The sequence below is a fragment of the Thunnus maccoyii genome, chromosome 22, assembly GCF_910596095.1.
Source record: "Thunnus maccoyii chromosome 22, fThuMac1.1, whole genome shotgun sequence".
Classification (NCBI taxonomy): Eukaryota; Metazoa; Chordata; class Actinopteri; order Scombriformes; family Scombridae; genus Thunnus; species Thunnus maccoyii.
In genome coordinates, this window is record NC_056554.1 from 9,752,478 (window position 1) to 9,766,896 (window position 14,419).

A 14,419-nucleotide genomic window follows, 5' to 3' on the forward strand; every position below is an offset into this window, starting at 1 on the left:
CCTAAAATTCTGCTACTTTTTTTTGTTTTCCAAGATCTTTCTGAAACCGTCTCATCACAAAATTCTTAATTTTTTCCCCAGCTAAGAGCAGGTCCGTTATCCCCCGTATTTAGTATGCAGTCTGTCTGTTTTAAGTACATTTGAATTTTTCCAGTGTGAACACATTACATATTCAAAAGGTTTAGTTTAGATTTAGTGCTTAATATGGATTTGGTGACATGTCGATAGAGTCCACAGCCACGTTGGCAGTTCTGTGAAGCTGTATTCACATTACACTTATAGTTAAATGCTAACATCAGGATGCTAACATGCTCACAATAACAATTCTAACACGCTTATGTTTAGCAGGTATAATGTTTACCATGTTCACCATCTTAGTATAGTCGAGGGGTTCTCAAACCTTTTTCATGTCAAGGACCCCTAAACTGATACAAATTAGACTATGGACCCCCATTTGATAAAATTTTTGCCTTTAGATGTTTTATCAGAGAAAGTGTATGAAACCCATGACCAAAATAGTCACACATTCTGTCATTGTGTTACTTATGGATGGAATTATAGTGAAAATAAATTATTCCCCTTTTTGCTGGAGAGCCCCTGGAACCCCCTCAAGGACCCTCGACCCCACTTTTAGAACCACTGGTCTAGCATATTAGCATGCATTTGCTAATTAGTACTAAATCAAAGTACAGATGAGGCTAATGGAAAGTATTGGACAAATATTTTGACCTGATGAAAGTCAGAGGATCCCCAACGCTATAGTAATTCATTCTATGGGGATCATGTATGTCTGTACGGAACTGGCAGTCCATCCAATACTGGTTGAGATATTAAACTCAAAACCACGAAATTCTGATTCATGGTGATGCCAGAGGAAAAGACAGGGGTTCACCAAAGTCATTAAGATTCATCCCCTGGGCATCATGGATATCTGCACCAATGGCAATGCATCCAATAGCTGTTGAGATATTTCAGTCTGGACCAATTGACTGACGTTGCCACCAACAGAGCCGCTAGCGTGGCTAACAGTAAAATTGGCATGTTTTAGAATTTTGTGCTTTTCCAATGGGATTTTCCAATCATTATACTTCCCTGAAACAGACTATTCTGCGTGGAAGTGTTGAAAGTATGTAAAAGAAATAGTAAGAGTAATAGTTAATATTACTCTTATCTGCTAAATTTGAGCTATACCTTAAGGCAGTAGGCGCAATGACAAATGCAAAACAAAGACCTCATTTTGTTATCAGCATCATTACATCACCTTAAAAAAGGCAATTTATTTAACTGCCTCTAATCCAAATTTCTTTTTGTGCAGGTGCACAGCATGAAATCAGTGTAACCTTTCTCGGCTCTTCATCTCAACCTAACATCAATTGGCAAAGTACATACATAACACTGACCAAAGGACGGAGGCAAAAATGAGACCGTAAGCGTTTTTCCACAATCTCTGTAGTGTCTGGAAGTAGACAGGCAGAGATACTAGACCTGCTATGGGAGTTTTAAATTAAGCCAGCAGATTGTGTAATATGCTAAGTCAGGAAATTAGCATGTATGATTTAATATTTTTGGACTGTTGGGAGACAAGTTTTTAAGTGGATGGCCTTTTGCTGGAGAACATACACAGAACCGCAAAATAGTGCCAGAGAGATTAGTCTCTCTCCAAAGTGAAACCAATAGAAAACCCATTAGTTTGAGCTGATCTGGAAATTATATGGAATTGATCCTGAGGTAAGAACAGTTTTTCATGCTCAATACTTCTCATTGATTCATGCTGCCATAATTACAAATGAAAATCATTATGTCTCCAAGTTGTATTTTGTTAGTGTCTGATAGGAGGCTACACAACGAGAGCATGCGGTCTTACTCCCTGTGCTTAATCATGTCTCTGTAGTTGGTGGCCAGATGTTCATACATAGAAATTCTTGGATATTATTCAAGTTGAATTTCTGACAAAGTTGGAATGAGATTTTTTTGCTCACCTATTGTGTAGCTCTTTCAAAGCTGAAAAGTTATTTAAGGACCAAGATATGCAGAGCTGAGTCGCACAAGTAGATACTGTATATTTCCTCTCACAGCTGTTCCTGACACACCCAACATCATGTGCTGATCCTATGGTCCGTTTTATGTGGCCCTTCGACAGTAACTCACCAAAAGTAGCAAACACAAACAAATACCAGACAGGTATTGCTCAGCGTGTTTCCAAACAGTGTGAATCACCAGCTCGCTACAGCTCAATCTCCTACCACCCACAGAGTCCTGGATGGTGCCTCATCATCATTTGAGACTGTGGGTAGGGGAAGTTTATTGCAGAACACCTCAGCGTTTCAGGAAATCCATCCACCCACCCGGTCCTCCTCCCATCCCACACCGGTCCTTTTCCCCCCACCAGGGCCGCCACCAATCGGAGCCGAGACAGGTGTCTTATCTCCATCGCGCAGCACAAGCACAGCCAATCTTCCAGGAAGATGGTGACTGGAATGTGACAAATCCATCTGTCCTGGTTTGAATTTGTATGCTAATTTGAAGTAATAGCCCCTCTGGTGACAGTGCAAGGGAACAATTCAATCATGCCATCTATGACAGTTGCTTTCCAGCCTACTCTGTGATATGGGAGTATATGCACGTACCGCCGGGTTAGGCTTGATAGATTGGTTATGTAGGGGAGATGTGGCATGTAGACTGCATGTTTAAAATGGGCTGCCAGTTTGAAATGAATCACGCGACTAGTGAAGGCACCTGTGCAGCAATGTGCGGCCACTACCTGTAGGCAGAGGGAAACAATATTTGATTTGACTTCATTTATTTCTCCCACAACGCCACCAGATTTGCCATGAACTTTCACCCAATTTCACTCCCCGCAGCCTTCATGAGATACGTGTGAATGATAGAAGTATCCCAACATAAAATCGCACTAACACAATTGCTACATTGTCACACTGAATTATCTCAGGCTGTTGATTTGATTCAGTGAAAAGCTTTCATGGTCACTGGGCAGAAAAAGAAACAGATCAGAGAAAGACCACAAGAAGATACAGGCGCAAGTGTAGCTACAGACGAGCTGAACTGTGCCATATATTCAGAAAGAAGCCGGCTATACGATTTGTGATTTCTCTTGTGCCTTGGCACTCCCCTGCGCTGTGCAAATGTATGACACTCCATAATCTTTAAATTAATCTACAGCACAGGACAGATTATGGTTGATGGTGACAGATAAGGCTAAAGAACAAACCGCTCTTCATTTTGCTTGCATCATTCTTTTCCTCCTACCTCCACATCAGGCCTTGCTTTCTTTCAAGGCACTGAGTTGGTTTACCATACATTTTTTCAAACCTATAATACATCTCAATTAAAATATGCAACCCAAACACAATCCTTTTGGCTTGTCAAAGGCGATTTCATGTATTTTCATTACATAATTTACAGTATTGACACTGTTAACAAGGCTCATGAGAATGAGCTGTTTGAGAGCTGGGTTATAGACAATCACTACAGGGAACATTCACTGTCATTTTCTGTCTTTCTATACTCTCACTACTGCAGTGTATTCTTGACACTTCCTGCAGGAGAAGAAAACGCACAGCGCTGTGCCAATTGACCACACTTCAAACGGGTGCAGATCATGCGTGGCAAACGTGTCTGATCAAACAAGGAGGACAGCAAAGAAAACTGATGAACAAAAGGCCCATCTAACCGCACGGGTCTCACGTCAACGATAAACAGTGCGCTTAAAAGACAGCTCTCCAAATGAGCTCTGCTAGCAGCTCCCCTCGTAACAGTTTGTAGAGAAGTGAAAAGATTTTCTGTGCTCAGCATGGCTGCACGTGGATAACACACATTCTCTAGTACATATTGCACTAGTTTTGTTCTGAAGGAAGAAGGTTTTCTTCAATGCTTAGCAATTATTCAAATGTTTGACACATCTTCTCAAACTAGTGTTTTTTTTATGTAAAGCTGTACTAATATAATTCAACTTTAATCAGACAGGCTTTTCATTTTAAGCATGATTTACATTCCATCATAATGGGCTTGATCATCACTCACATCTCCTAGTTTTATGTGACTAATAGAACAATTAAAATGCAATCAAACACTACAAAACAAGGCAACAATTTAAAGGCAAAGTTGATGTCAAAATGTTGCAAAAAAAGTTATATTTACATCAGCATCAAATATCTTTTAATCATCTGCAATAACTCGTATTGATTTCAACATTTACATGCAGCTGATGCTTTTATCTTATACAAATCTCATGCATGAGCCACATTGTTACAAATGAAGGCTCTACTATGTAGTGCTTTAGTAGGTTTATGTACAGGTGCATACTGTACTGTAGATGTATTGCACAGCTCCTATTTAATCCTATAGAAGTTCAGGCTAATTGGAACGGCGTGCCAGTAATGTGGGTAATTCTTTGCCAACTTTTGATCAAATTAGTTTATAAATCTTTAGGTGTACAATTTGATTTGGGATTCCTCAGATTGTACTGGTCATGGCTCCAGATAATTGCTTTTCTATCCTACCAGTAAGTTTACTGCCTGCACCCGATGTCTCGGGTGTAAATCAGCCTCTCGAAGGCAACATGGCTACAATAAAACCAGCAGGGCTCGTGTTGGGGAGCAATTTTGAAGCTGCATTAAAGCACCAGTCTCATGGAGGCAACAATGTGAGGGACTATGTGTTCAATTTGCAGTTTGTTAATTGTGCCAAATGTAGTCAGCAAACCTTCAGTTATAGCCTAATAAGCTAGTCAGCTAGTAAATGAAATTATTATAATGTATGATATTACTGACCATCGCACTTTACAGATAAAATTGTAAGAAAGTATAGTGAGAAGAGAATGAGGTATAGCTCAGTCTAGATTCTAAAAGTGATAAAAACGGAGCTTTTTACTTAATGAAAGAAGTAAAGTTAGATGTAACATTTTAACTTTCATCTTTATTGAAGGTCTTGCATACCCACAGCGAGGCCAATTAGACCTCTGCTCAGGTTGAAGCTGAACAGAGCTATGCTGGGAATTAGATGAAGTCATCATTCTCTGTGTACTAATAATAAAGATGATAAAGGTGTAAAAGGTATCAGGTGCATTAAAATTATCAGGAGAGTGAGAGACATGTCGATCAAGCACAATATGCATCTCCGCACAGTGCTATAAGAAGAGGTCTAATCAAACACCTGTGTGAGTGCACTATTGGTGTGTAGGGAATTAAATTCAATAACAGGTATAGAGAATTATATATACTGCATATATATATATTTCTCTATATGATAAAAGACCAAACAAAATTCAAAACTTTGTCCTTTGAGTCCTAAACAGGTCATCATGTGCCTTTAAATTTTTAATAACAGTATAGTGATTTTACAGAAATAATGAATGCGTCTTACAAAAATGTATTTATCACTTTAACATTTAAAAACATTTTGCGTCCTGTGACACAAAATCATTTGTGCTATCTGAGCTGAATGTTGCCATCCATTTTTGGTTTTTACCAAACAAGACATTAGCTGTTGTCAATCCTCTGGCCTAAAGCATCTTTCACCACCAACTTGTGCAAAGTGATTGGCTGCTGTCAAACTGATTCAAAGTATACCTGTTGTCAGGGAGAGTTTATTTGCTGCACACTTATTTTATAACATCATTTTCTGTCTTTGGGCTTGGGGAGGATATCAAGTCATTCCATGTCAAATGGCTAAAATCTAAGAGAAGTCACAAGTTATTATAGATGTTATTCTGATGTAAAAAACAGAAGTGCCAAAGCTGCGTAAATTGCACATAGCCAAAATGAAGATGAAACCTAAGTGTCGAAATCTCAACGTAGGAGTAAACTATTATGCTCATTGTGTACAGCAGGTAATAGCATATGGAGTAGCAAGTGGACAGCTAGTGTAGCTATTGAACTGTGGGTGTAGCGGAGGCAGCAGATGAATTGAATTAGCCTACAGGAGGAACAGTATTGTAAGCAATAATGACAGCAACAGTCCTTTTTTCACATCCACTCATTGAGATACGGAGTGAAAAAAGTTAAAGATCCCCTCCAGACATGTTTTAAGATGTACATAAAACACACTGCTTTGAATAATAGGCAAATTTGTGTCTGATATGGTTTTTCCACAAAAAAAAAGTTCAATTATCTTGATAAAATCCATAAAATGACATCTCATCCTTCTCCCTTATTAAAAATTCCAGAATCTATGAATATGCAAATATATTTCATATCTAAAGTTTAACTGCTGGACATAAGATGTCTCCTACTTCATTGTAAAGTCTGTTCTCAGTATGTGTGTGTGTGCACTGGAGGCTTCAAGTTACCAATTCACCTGCGTGTAAGTTCAATATTGGACAAGGACTGGCTTGTGATGTCACAAATCCTGCTCCTGGGCACACCCTTTCAAACTGGATTTTCAATGAGCGCAGAGAAACGCTTCCCCCTTCAGCAGATGAATGTGAAAACAATCTTCTAGTGTCAAACTCTGCACATACTGTACATCATTCTGTACAAGGAAACTCAAACATCTAACTGTGGGAACAAGAAGAAAAACACTTTATTTTTTGTAGAGAAAGGGGTTGTTGAAGCAGTTTTCATGTCAGTCTACAGACACACGTTCTCTTCCACTCTTAAACTTCTGGACTCTGTCTGTCACCCTGTCTTGAGATTTATTTATTTTTTTTCTACTTTGTATTCTTTGTATTTTCTCTCCAAGAGAGATGGAATACTTCCTGGTATCCTTCTTTTATCTACAAAGCCCTTATTGGAAAATGACCATATTACCTTTCGGATTGCTTTGTTACTCAGACGGTCTCTATCAGACCTGCTCTACTGACTGACTCCTGCTTCATGAGTTAGGTCTGCTTTTAATTTTAATGCACCTGATTCCTGGAACAAAATACATCACCAACTCAAAATCAATATTTATATCTTTTGGACAGTTAAGAAACTTTATATTAAACCTCCCAACCTCTACTTGCAATTGTCTTACATAACTGTATTTTATTTTACAATTTAATTATCTTTAATCTATCAAATTACCTCGCCTAATCTGAGCGTTTTAATGACTTTTTATTAGCTAATTATGGTGTTGCCTTTTCTCTCTTTCTACATCTCTTTGTTGTTGTTTTCCTTTTCTTTTCTTTTGTAATTAACACTATGGCATTGTAAATGAGGGTCACCCCTCAATGATCTCTTGAGTATAAATAAAGGTTGATTGATTGATTGGTTGATTGATTGATTGGTTGATTTTTGAGTGGAGGGGGACTTTAAACTAAAGTATGCCACATTCTTTTGGGGGCACTCTTCACCCTGACTTGATACCTTCAGGCGGGTCCGCGGACCCCACTTTGGGAACCATCTCACTCGCAAGCATCCCACTCTGTATTTTGGGGGAAGGCGCCCACGTGACAAAAGGGGGGTGGGAGGGGAGGGGGGGGAAGCAGCAGCCAGCACACGAGCCGCTGTTCGTTTGATAGCTACCACGGCGCCGGACGAAGAAGCAAGCGGGGCAGAGAGAGAGAGAGACAGACGTGGAAAGAAGAAGAAGACTCGTCGAGGGAAGACTTAAATAAAAGACACACACATATACAAAAAAATCTCCGTTTGCAACAGAACAACTGCGCAGACTCCTCCACCCGAAGCTACGCGGCTGGCACACACACCATGGACGGTTATGCCCGGACCGAAGATGAGCTGTTCTCCTCCTGCCTCCTCAACCTCACCTGGGAGAATTGCTACGAGCAGGTAGGACACCACTCTCTCCAATAACACTAATATCAATTTCAGCAAAAAATAAACCTGTCTGTTATCTGTTATATAAAAAAAAAAAAGAAGCTCTGATAAAAAGAAAAGAGGTAATAAGTTGTAAAGGGTGTTCTCAGTGAGTCAGCACATGAGGTGAGAGCGGCAACTTCACAAACTTGATTTTCTTTTAATTAGTCTAATGAACTTCCTGCTCAGCTCTCCCCTCCTTGCTTGTGTTTTACAGTCAGGTCTGTCCAACAACTTTTACAGCATGACATTACACTTCTAATTAAACGGAAAAGTAGCCGACTAAGACCCCCCCCCTCACCTCCCCACACACTCCCCCCTCCTCAATGTCTCCAAACTACTTTTTTTTTTGTTTCTTAGAGGTTGCCTTCCTGAACCTCCATACAGCTCTCTGTAAAGGCTCAAACATCCCGCCCTTGAGATCAATAATGAATTAACCTAGTAGACAAAATAAATCTTATGCCAGGATTTCTATCAATAAATTAGAGGCAAACACAAACTTTGCATTCCTTTTGAAGTGAACTGAGATTCCAGTATTATGTGGACTGATGATCATAAGACACACTCTTTTTTTATACCGCTGTGTCCTGTCACCCCTGGGTGGCCAGGTGGGGTTTTCAAATCAGCTGATTCAAACTTTGAGTTTACTTGAGGAGAGGCGGGATGCTGAGCACTTTGATCCTGGGCCTGTTCTCACACATCAGAGCGGCACTGTCTGTTTGGAGATCCCCCCCTCCACCCCACCACCCCACCACCACCCCACCACCCCCCCTCTACTCCTCAAGCTTAATCAGTTCTGCCTTTAAAATACACTTTATGGTACTGTATGAAATCCCTCTTAATTCTCACATTCTAATTTGTGTGAGCTCAAGTCATCTGCCACAAGAATGCCAATGAAATCCTTCTCTATGAATGCTAAGAGGGCTCTGAGCTATTTAGCAATTTATGCTCAATGATTGATGCCAAAATATTTGTACAGTGATTTTTATGGCACTTAACTTGAATGCCACCATGAGAGCTCAGGATATATATATACAGGATATTTATTTCCGTTATCAGTTTCCACTTTGCAATACAGTGGAGGAGGACATTTAAACAATAAATCTCCCGTGGTTTAGTGGGCTACCATTTTGAATTACAAGTAATCACAAATTAAAGAGGATTAGGCTCTTAAAGCCCGAGCTTGCCACTGGCTGTGCTAAGAGTCATGTTGTAACAGTTATTTAGGCACAGGAAACAAAAGCCAGCCCAAACATGATTCAGAAATTGCAAAGTCATTGTGAATGGCATTTAAAAATGTGTAACAGTTAAGCCTCAGCCGATTCTGCAGCTAAATGGATTTTTGGCACGTCGATTGTGAGCCACACATTTTACAAACTTGCGACACTTAAATCCAGAATTGACTTAGCAGTGTAGATTTGTTCACGTCCGTTCTTTGTGTTCTACTCAATCACAGGGAAGTCCACGGCTTTACTTCATTGTTCTAAGTTGTGGCAAATGAAAAACATGCTTTCGATTCAATTAGAACAATGTAAACCAGGAAAATTAGAACATGAGTGTTGGGACATAAGTTGTTATATTGTGGTTCAAGATTTAAAGCTCTATTTTATACATTTCTGTAGTGCTGAAACATTTAGTTGACTGACTGACAGCAGACTACATCGCCAATGATTTTGATATTCAGTTAATTCATGTTTTCTTGTTCCAGCTTCTCATATGTGAGGATTTCTCAGTAATATATCACCTTAAAATGAATGTATTTGAGTTTGCAGACAAAACAAGCAATTTGAAATGTTACCTTGGGTCCTGGGAAACTGTGATGAGCATTTTGGATCATTGGTTGCATATTTCAGTATCATATGGATGGTTCAAAAGAATTCCAGTCTCCTTAAAAAAAAAAAAAGCTTGCATGTAATCTCTCAAATTCAGTGTTTTACAGTCTTCACTCTTCCCCTTAAAACTCCCTCCATATTAAAAAAACAAAACAAAAAAAACCTTCTGAAAGCAGGTCATCCTCTCAGCCAGCGTGTTGTTAGCCATGCACATTGCCTCCCGTGCCCTCCCCAAGTCCGACGGCTGGTGGGTAAATAAATAAATAAGCGAGTAAAGGGAAATGTTGACACAGCCTGTCCTTGTGGCCAGATTATCTACTCATGCTTGAGCGCTGGGTAAAGGCCCTGCATTATTCAGCCTAAGACACAGAGACGGAGGAAAAACTGGAAAAGCTGGGTACTTGCCGCAGGAGCGTGTGTGCGTGCAAGCAGTTTTGGGGTGAGTGCTTCCACTTTTGAGAAGAGCAGACACCGGGATAGCCGAAATACACGGTGTGAAGAGGATGACGTCTTTTGCTTAATTAACAAATGAACTTAATGCCTTATTTTACCCAATCTCTGTTGTCATTTTCCTCTGCTCTCTGCTTCTCAACCCCCCTCTCTCTCCTCTCCTCTCCTCTCCCCTCCTCGTCAGGCTACTCCAGGGCTGCTGTCCATGGTGCTGAAAGTTTCATCACACATTTTGTGCATGTCTTTTTAGAATTCCGGGCTCCAATCCCTGCACGGCCCTCGCCACTCTTCAAAAGCAATGTATTCAGTTTGTCTCGACAAAAAGCGTGCCAGCACTTGGCAGTCCGGCTCAAAAGGGTGAAGCCTATCATTCAAGACGTTTTTTTTTTTTTTTTTTTTTTAAAAAGCTGTAGGTAACACAGCGTGCTCTCAGAAGCAGTGAGGACTAATGCGTTTTTTTTTAGTTTTTTTTATGTGTCTGCTTTTGCCTGCAGCATGTTTCATCACAGCAAGGCTCAAGTTGCGTTATTACTCACTCAGTGGCTTGGTTAAATGAAAGCTCCTTTGTGTGTGCTCTTATGTACAGTATTTGATCCATACGAGGCACTTCACTTCCTCGCTTTTTTTTTTTCACTAAGTAATGAGTGAGTAGCTTGAATGTGAACGTTTAGTGGAGGGAAGGGATAAAAACATTTAAATATGGGACTTTAGAATGACGTGCTCCGTGTTGAATGACAGCAGAAGTTCATATTTTAAATGTTAGTCATTGGTCGATTGGGCCTCTCTGTTCTCTCTCACCATACTGTTATGCTTCTGGATGCGCGAGTGACACTTAGTTCTCACCTACAGCTGAAACAAATAGTCAGTTAATCAATTAGTCAGGAACTACTTTGATGCCTAATAGTTTTAAGTCATTTTTCAAGAAGAAAAATCCCCAATCACCATGTACTCACTGACTAGTGACAGTTATGAGACCCTATTTACTCGAATTATCCTACAAGCGCAAGCTAACGTGACATAATGTCAAAAAATAAACTGTATGAGACAACTATCAACAACATTTGAAGTAGCTTATTCCATAGGTGGCAAATAGTGCAGCAGTGATTGATTTTGGATTGATTTAGCCCATGTGTATCAGCTCCTGAAGATGCCTGGTAGCGGTGATAAGAAATGTCATATGAGGTGAAGTGGTCATTCTAAACAGGATTAAAAGGCACAAATGCAGGAAGAAATTAAGCAGTCTTAATACCTAATCCATGTTCTTGAAACTCACTTACTGTTTGACATGGTTTCAGTCCATGATCCTGCACTGTGTACCGAGAACTACTCCCACCTCTTACAACTACCCCCAAGGAGTATATCTAATTTCCATGTTGGCACATCTTTTTTTTTTTAATCAACAAGTGTGTGTGTGTGTGCCTGCTGAACACCTTGCTTTTGATAGCAACCCACAGGAGCAGGGCCTGTCGGTGGTTTAATGAGAACCATGTTGTTCCCATGCAACATATTGCCAAGATATGGATGGGTAATTATCTAATCAAGACTTTGTGAAAGTGCTGCCACTTACTCACCGCTGACCTGCTAACAGTCTGCCAGTGTTGCAAGATGTTTACACACTCTAAACGGATCCTATGGCTATATTTTACCGCCACTTGTTTCAGTGTGGGATATTTTTTGAAGGGTTACATGGGTACTAAAACAGAGGATGATGACTTTTATAATCTGTACTCAGATCTAACTGTAATGTGTATATAGAATATGAAGCTTCAGTTTTCAAATGCAGTGTCTTCAATGGTTTATTGTTGCTTGGAGGGGGATGGACAACAGTTTTTTTTAAATAATTAAAACAGCAACATCATTGCAACATGGCACTATGTACTTATTTATACTGACATGCCAATGCCCAAGTGTGATGCCGTCCTCAGATGTAGCTGTAACTCCGTCTCCACGGTCATTTTTAAAGATTTAACTGTGCAGTTGTTGCACAAAGTTGAGGAGATGGGCAGGGTTTCTTAGCAGAGACTGAAGCAGGTTTTGGTGACCACATCATAACCATAAGAAGCGGACTGTTATTCTAACTCCAAAGGGAGATGTGAGCCACCAGAGGGAGCAACAAGCTTTGATTCCCCACGGACCAATAAAATGATTCATGTGGAAAATCTAATGTACAAATTTTCCAACAGGAGATTTTTTTTTTTTTTCTTTCTACAACATTGACGAGCACATACTGGTTAGTTGAGAGGGAGAGAAAAAGAAGAATAGTGGCGCCCTTTGATGGAATAGCTTTCATTTTCAGTCTTCATCATGTCTCCGTGAGGTGCTTGTTTCACAGATAAATTCATGTAATCACAATATTAGTTTCAAGAGATATGAATCTTGTTTTCTAGCCTTCTCGCTGTCTGAATCAGCATCATAGCAGGGAGAGTGCAGACACTTCAGACTACATTCTTTGATTATGTGTGGGAAAATGTCTTCCTCACCACTGACAATCTGTTGATACCTTGCAAAATCTGAGATGAAAGGAAATGCAGCTTAGACTGTGAAAAATCCTTGCCTTCTCACCGGGAGGTAAAAGTACTCTCACAAACATTGAATTGTACATCTGAAGTGTTATCAATTCCACCTGAAACGGAGGGCCCCGGTGGCAACGCTGAACCCCTGTGCTTTTTGATCACGCCAGAAGTGCCTGTAAACAAGTATTTTCCCATCTCCCTCTCTGTCTGTCTCTCCATTTCTCTCTCCTCCCCTCTAACTCTCCTCCTCCCCCACCAAGGTGTCTGGAGGGGGAGGTTCCTTTGATTATCTCCACTGCCGATTAATTGCTTTTCTTAACCTCTGCACAGACGTGCTCCTACACCGCCCCGGAGCCCGCCGCACGCGCCCAGATGGACCCCTGCCAGGAGAAAAACAAACCACACCATGCTTCTATCTCCCCACCTTCTCCCAATTACTGACCTTCATCCTTTCATTTCGCCTTGGATGTTATCATCGCTATTATCAGCGTATTTACTTTGTTTGTTTAGCTAGTTACTTGGCGCACTGCAGCATTCTCGGCTAGATTTTAAGGCAGGCTTGAGCGTGTGTGTGTGAGAGGTTTAATCATTTCTGGGAAGAGTTACAGCATCGGATGAGGTGAGTTTGTGTTGTCAGGTAAATTGTGAGGCGTGCACAGGTGAGGCGGAACGGGCAGCAGTTTTTATGCAGGAATATTACGCTGCCTTTTTGTGAACTGTCCTTATTCCATGATTAAATAGATTTGGCCTTGAGTTGTGCTGGCCAAGCAATTTCAGTCACGTTTTTTTTTTTTTTTTTTTTTTTTTTTTAGCAACACTGAGTGCTCATTTCCATCTCACTTTGCCTTTGAGACACGCGTGTGCATCACATCTCTGAAAAGGTCCCAGCCCCTACCTCCAAATACTGTCATATAGCAATGGCATTTCTCCTTCAGATCTTGGCCTTTTTTTTTTTTTTTACTTCAGGACATCCTGAAAGCACGTCTGGGAGCCATCTCAATGATTTATGCACTACATCTCACATGCAGACCCCACCTACAGTACCTTCAGTGTTTGGACAGCGCCGTGCTAAAATGTTCTCAGGACGATTCAGAGTTCAATTGCCAAAGAAGTAAAGAAAAAGTTTTTATACGTGCTTTTTTTTTTTGTTAGTGACTGTTTCCTGAATTTTCAGTGCTGACAGAGTTCAAGTCAAGGTGGGTTTTATTTAGACATAAAGAAGTTTCTTGGCCTAGAGTTGTTGGCAGAAAAGTGTTGGAATATAACCTTTCTTGTAATCCATAACTCAGACTTTTTGGTTTTGGTCTCCCTCCAGTTCATTTCTCTAATCTCAATAAGTGAATCCAGACAAACTTTCCTTATTAAGTTTTGCATGACTGTGTGTGACATTACTGTAAATGGCTTTAGGGATATTTTTTTTTTTTTTTTTCGCGAGTGTAGCCTAATTGGTTCAGGTGTTTTGATACAGAGAGCACTGTGGGGCTCCAGTCTAACCGAGATGAGACAGCCCACACATATCCGCACACACACACACTCAAGGTACACAAATGCAAAAAAATCTGCATGTGAGACATGAACAGACACATAATGTGCAGACTGACTCACTCATTCACTCACTAACAGGCTAGACTCCCTGGACTGTATGGTCAGTGTGGTGTTGCTGATTTTCCCCATCAGCAGAAAGCTGGGATGAGCTGAGCTAATTGAGCTGGGAGGCCCGGCGGGGGGAACAGGGCCCCTTCACGCACTCGCTCGTCACTTCCTTTCTTTATCCATCTACCACTGTGTCTTTAGTCCCATATCTCCAAACCACTCTATTTCTCAAAAGGAAAACTACTTAATGCATGATTCAATGTTTCAGTAATGC

General features: G+C 40.5%; 1 protein-coding gene across 2 annotated transcripts in view; it reads left to right on the forward strand.

Moving 5' to 3' along the window:
- Positions 1-7,426: 7,426 nt before the first annotated feature.
- Positions 7,427-14,419, forward strand: part of ppargc1a (peroxisome proliferator-activated receptor gamma, coactivator 1 alpha) — a 277,232-nt gene continuing 270,239 nt past the window's right edge. The window contains exon 1 of one of the 2 annotated variants that reach the window (XM_042400794.1): positions 7,427-7,730. In XM_042400794.1, the coding sequence (XP_042256728.1) occupies positions 7,650-7,730 (81 nt within the window). In that variant the 5' untranslated portion in view covers positions 7,427-7,649. The remainder of the gene's footprint in view (positions 7,731-14,419) is intronic. The other variant, XM_042400798.1, reaches the window with a different exon arrangement.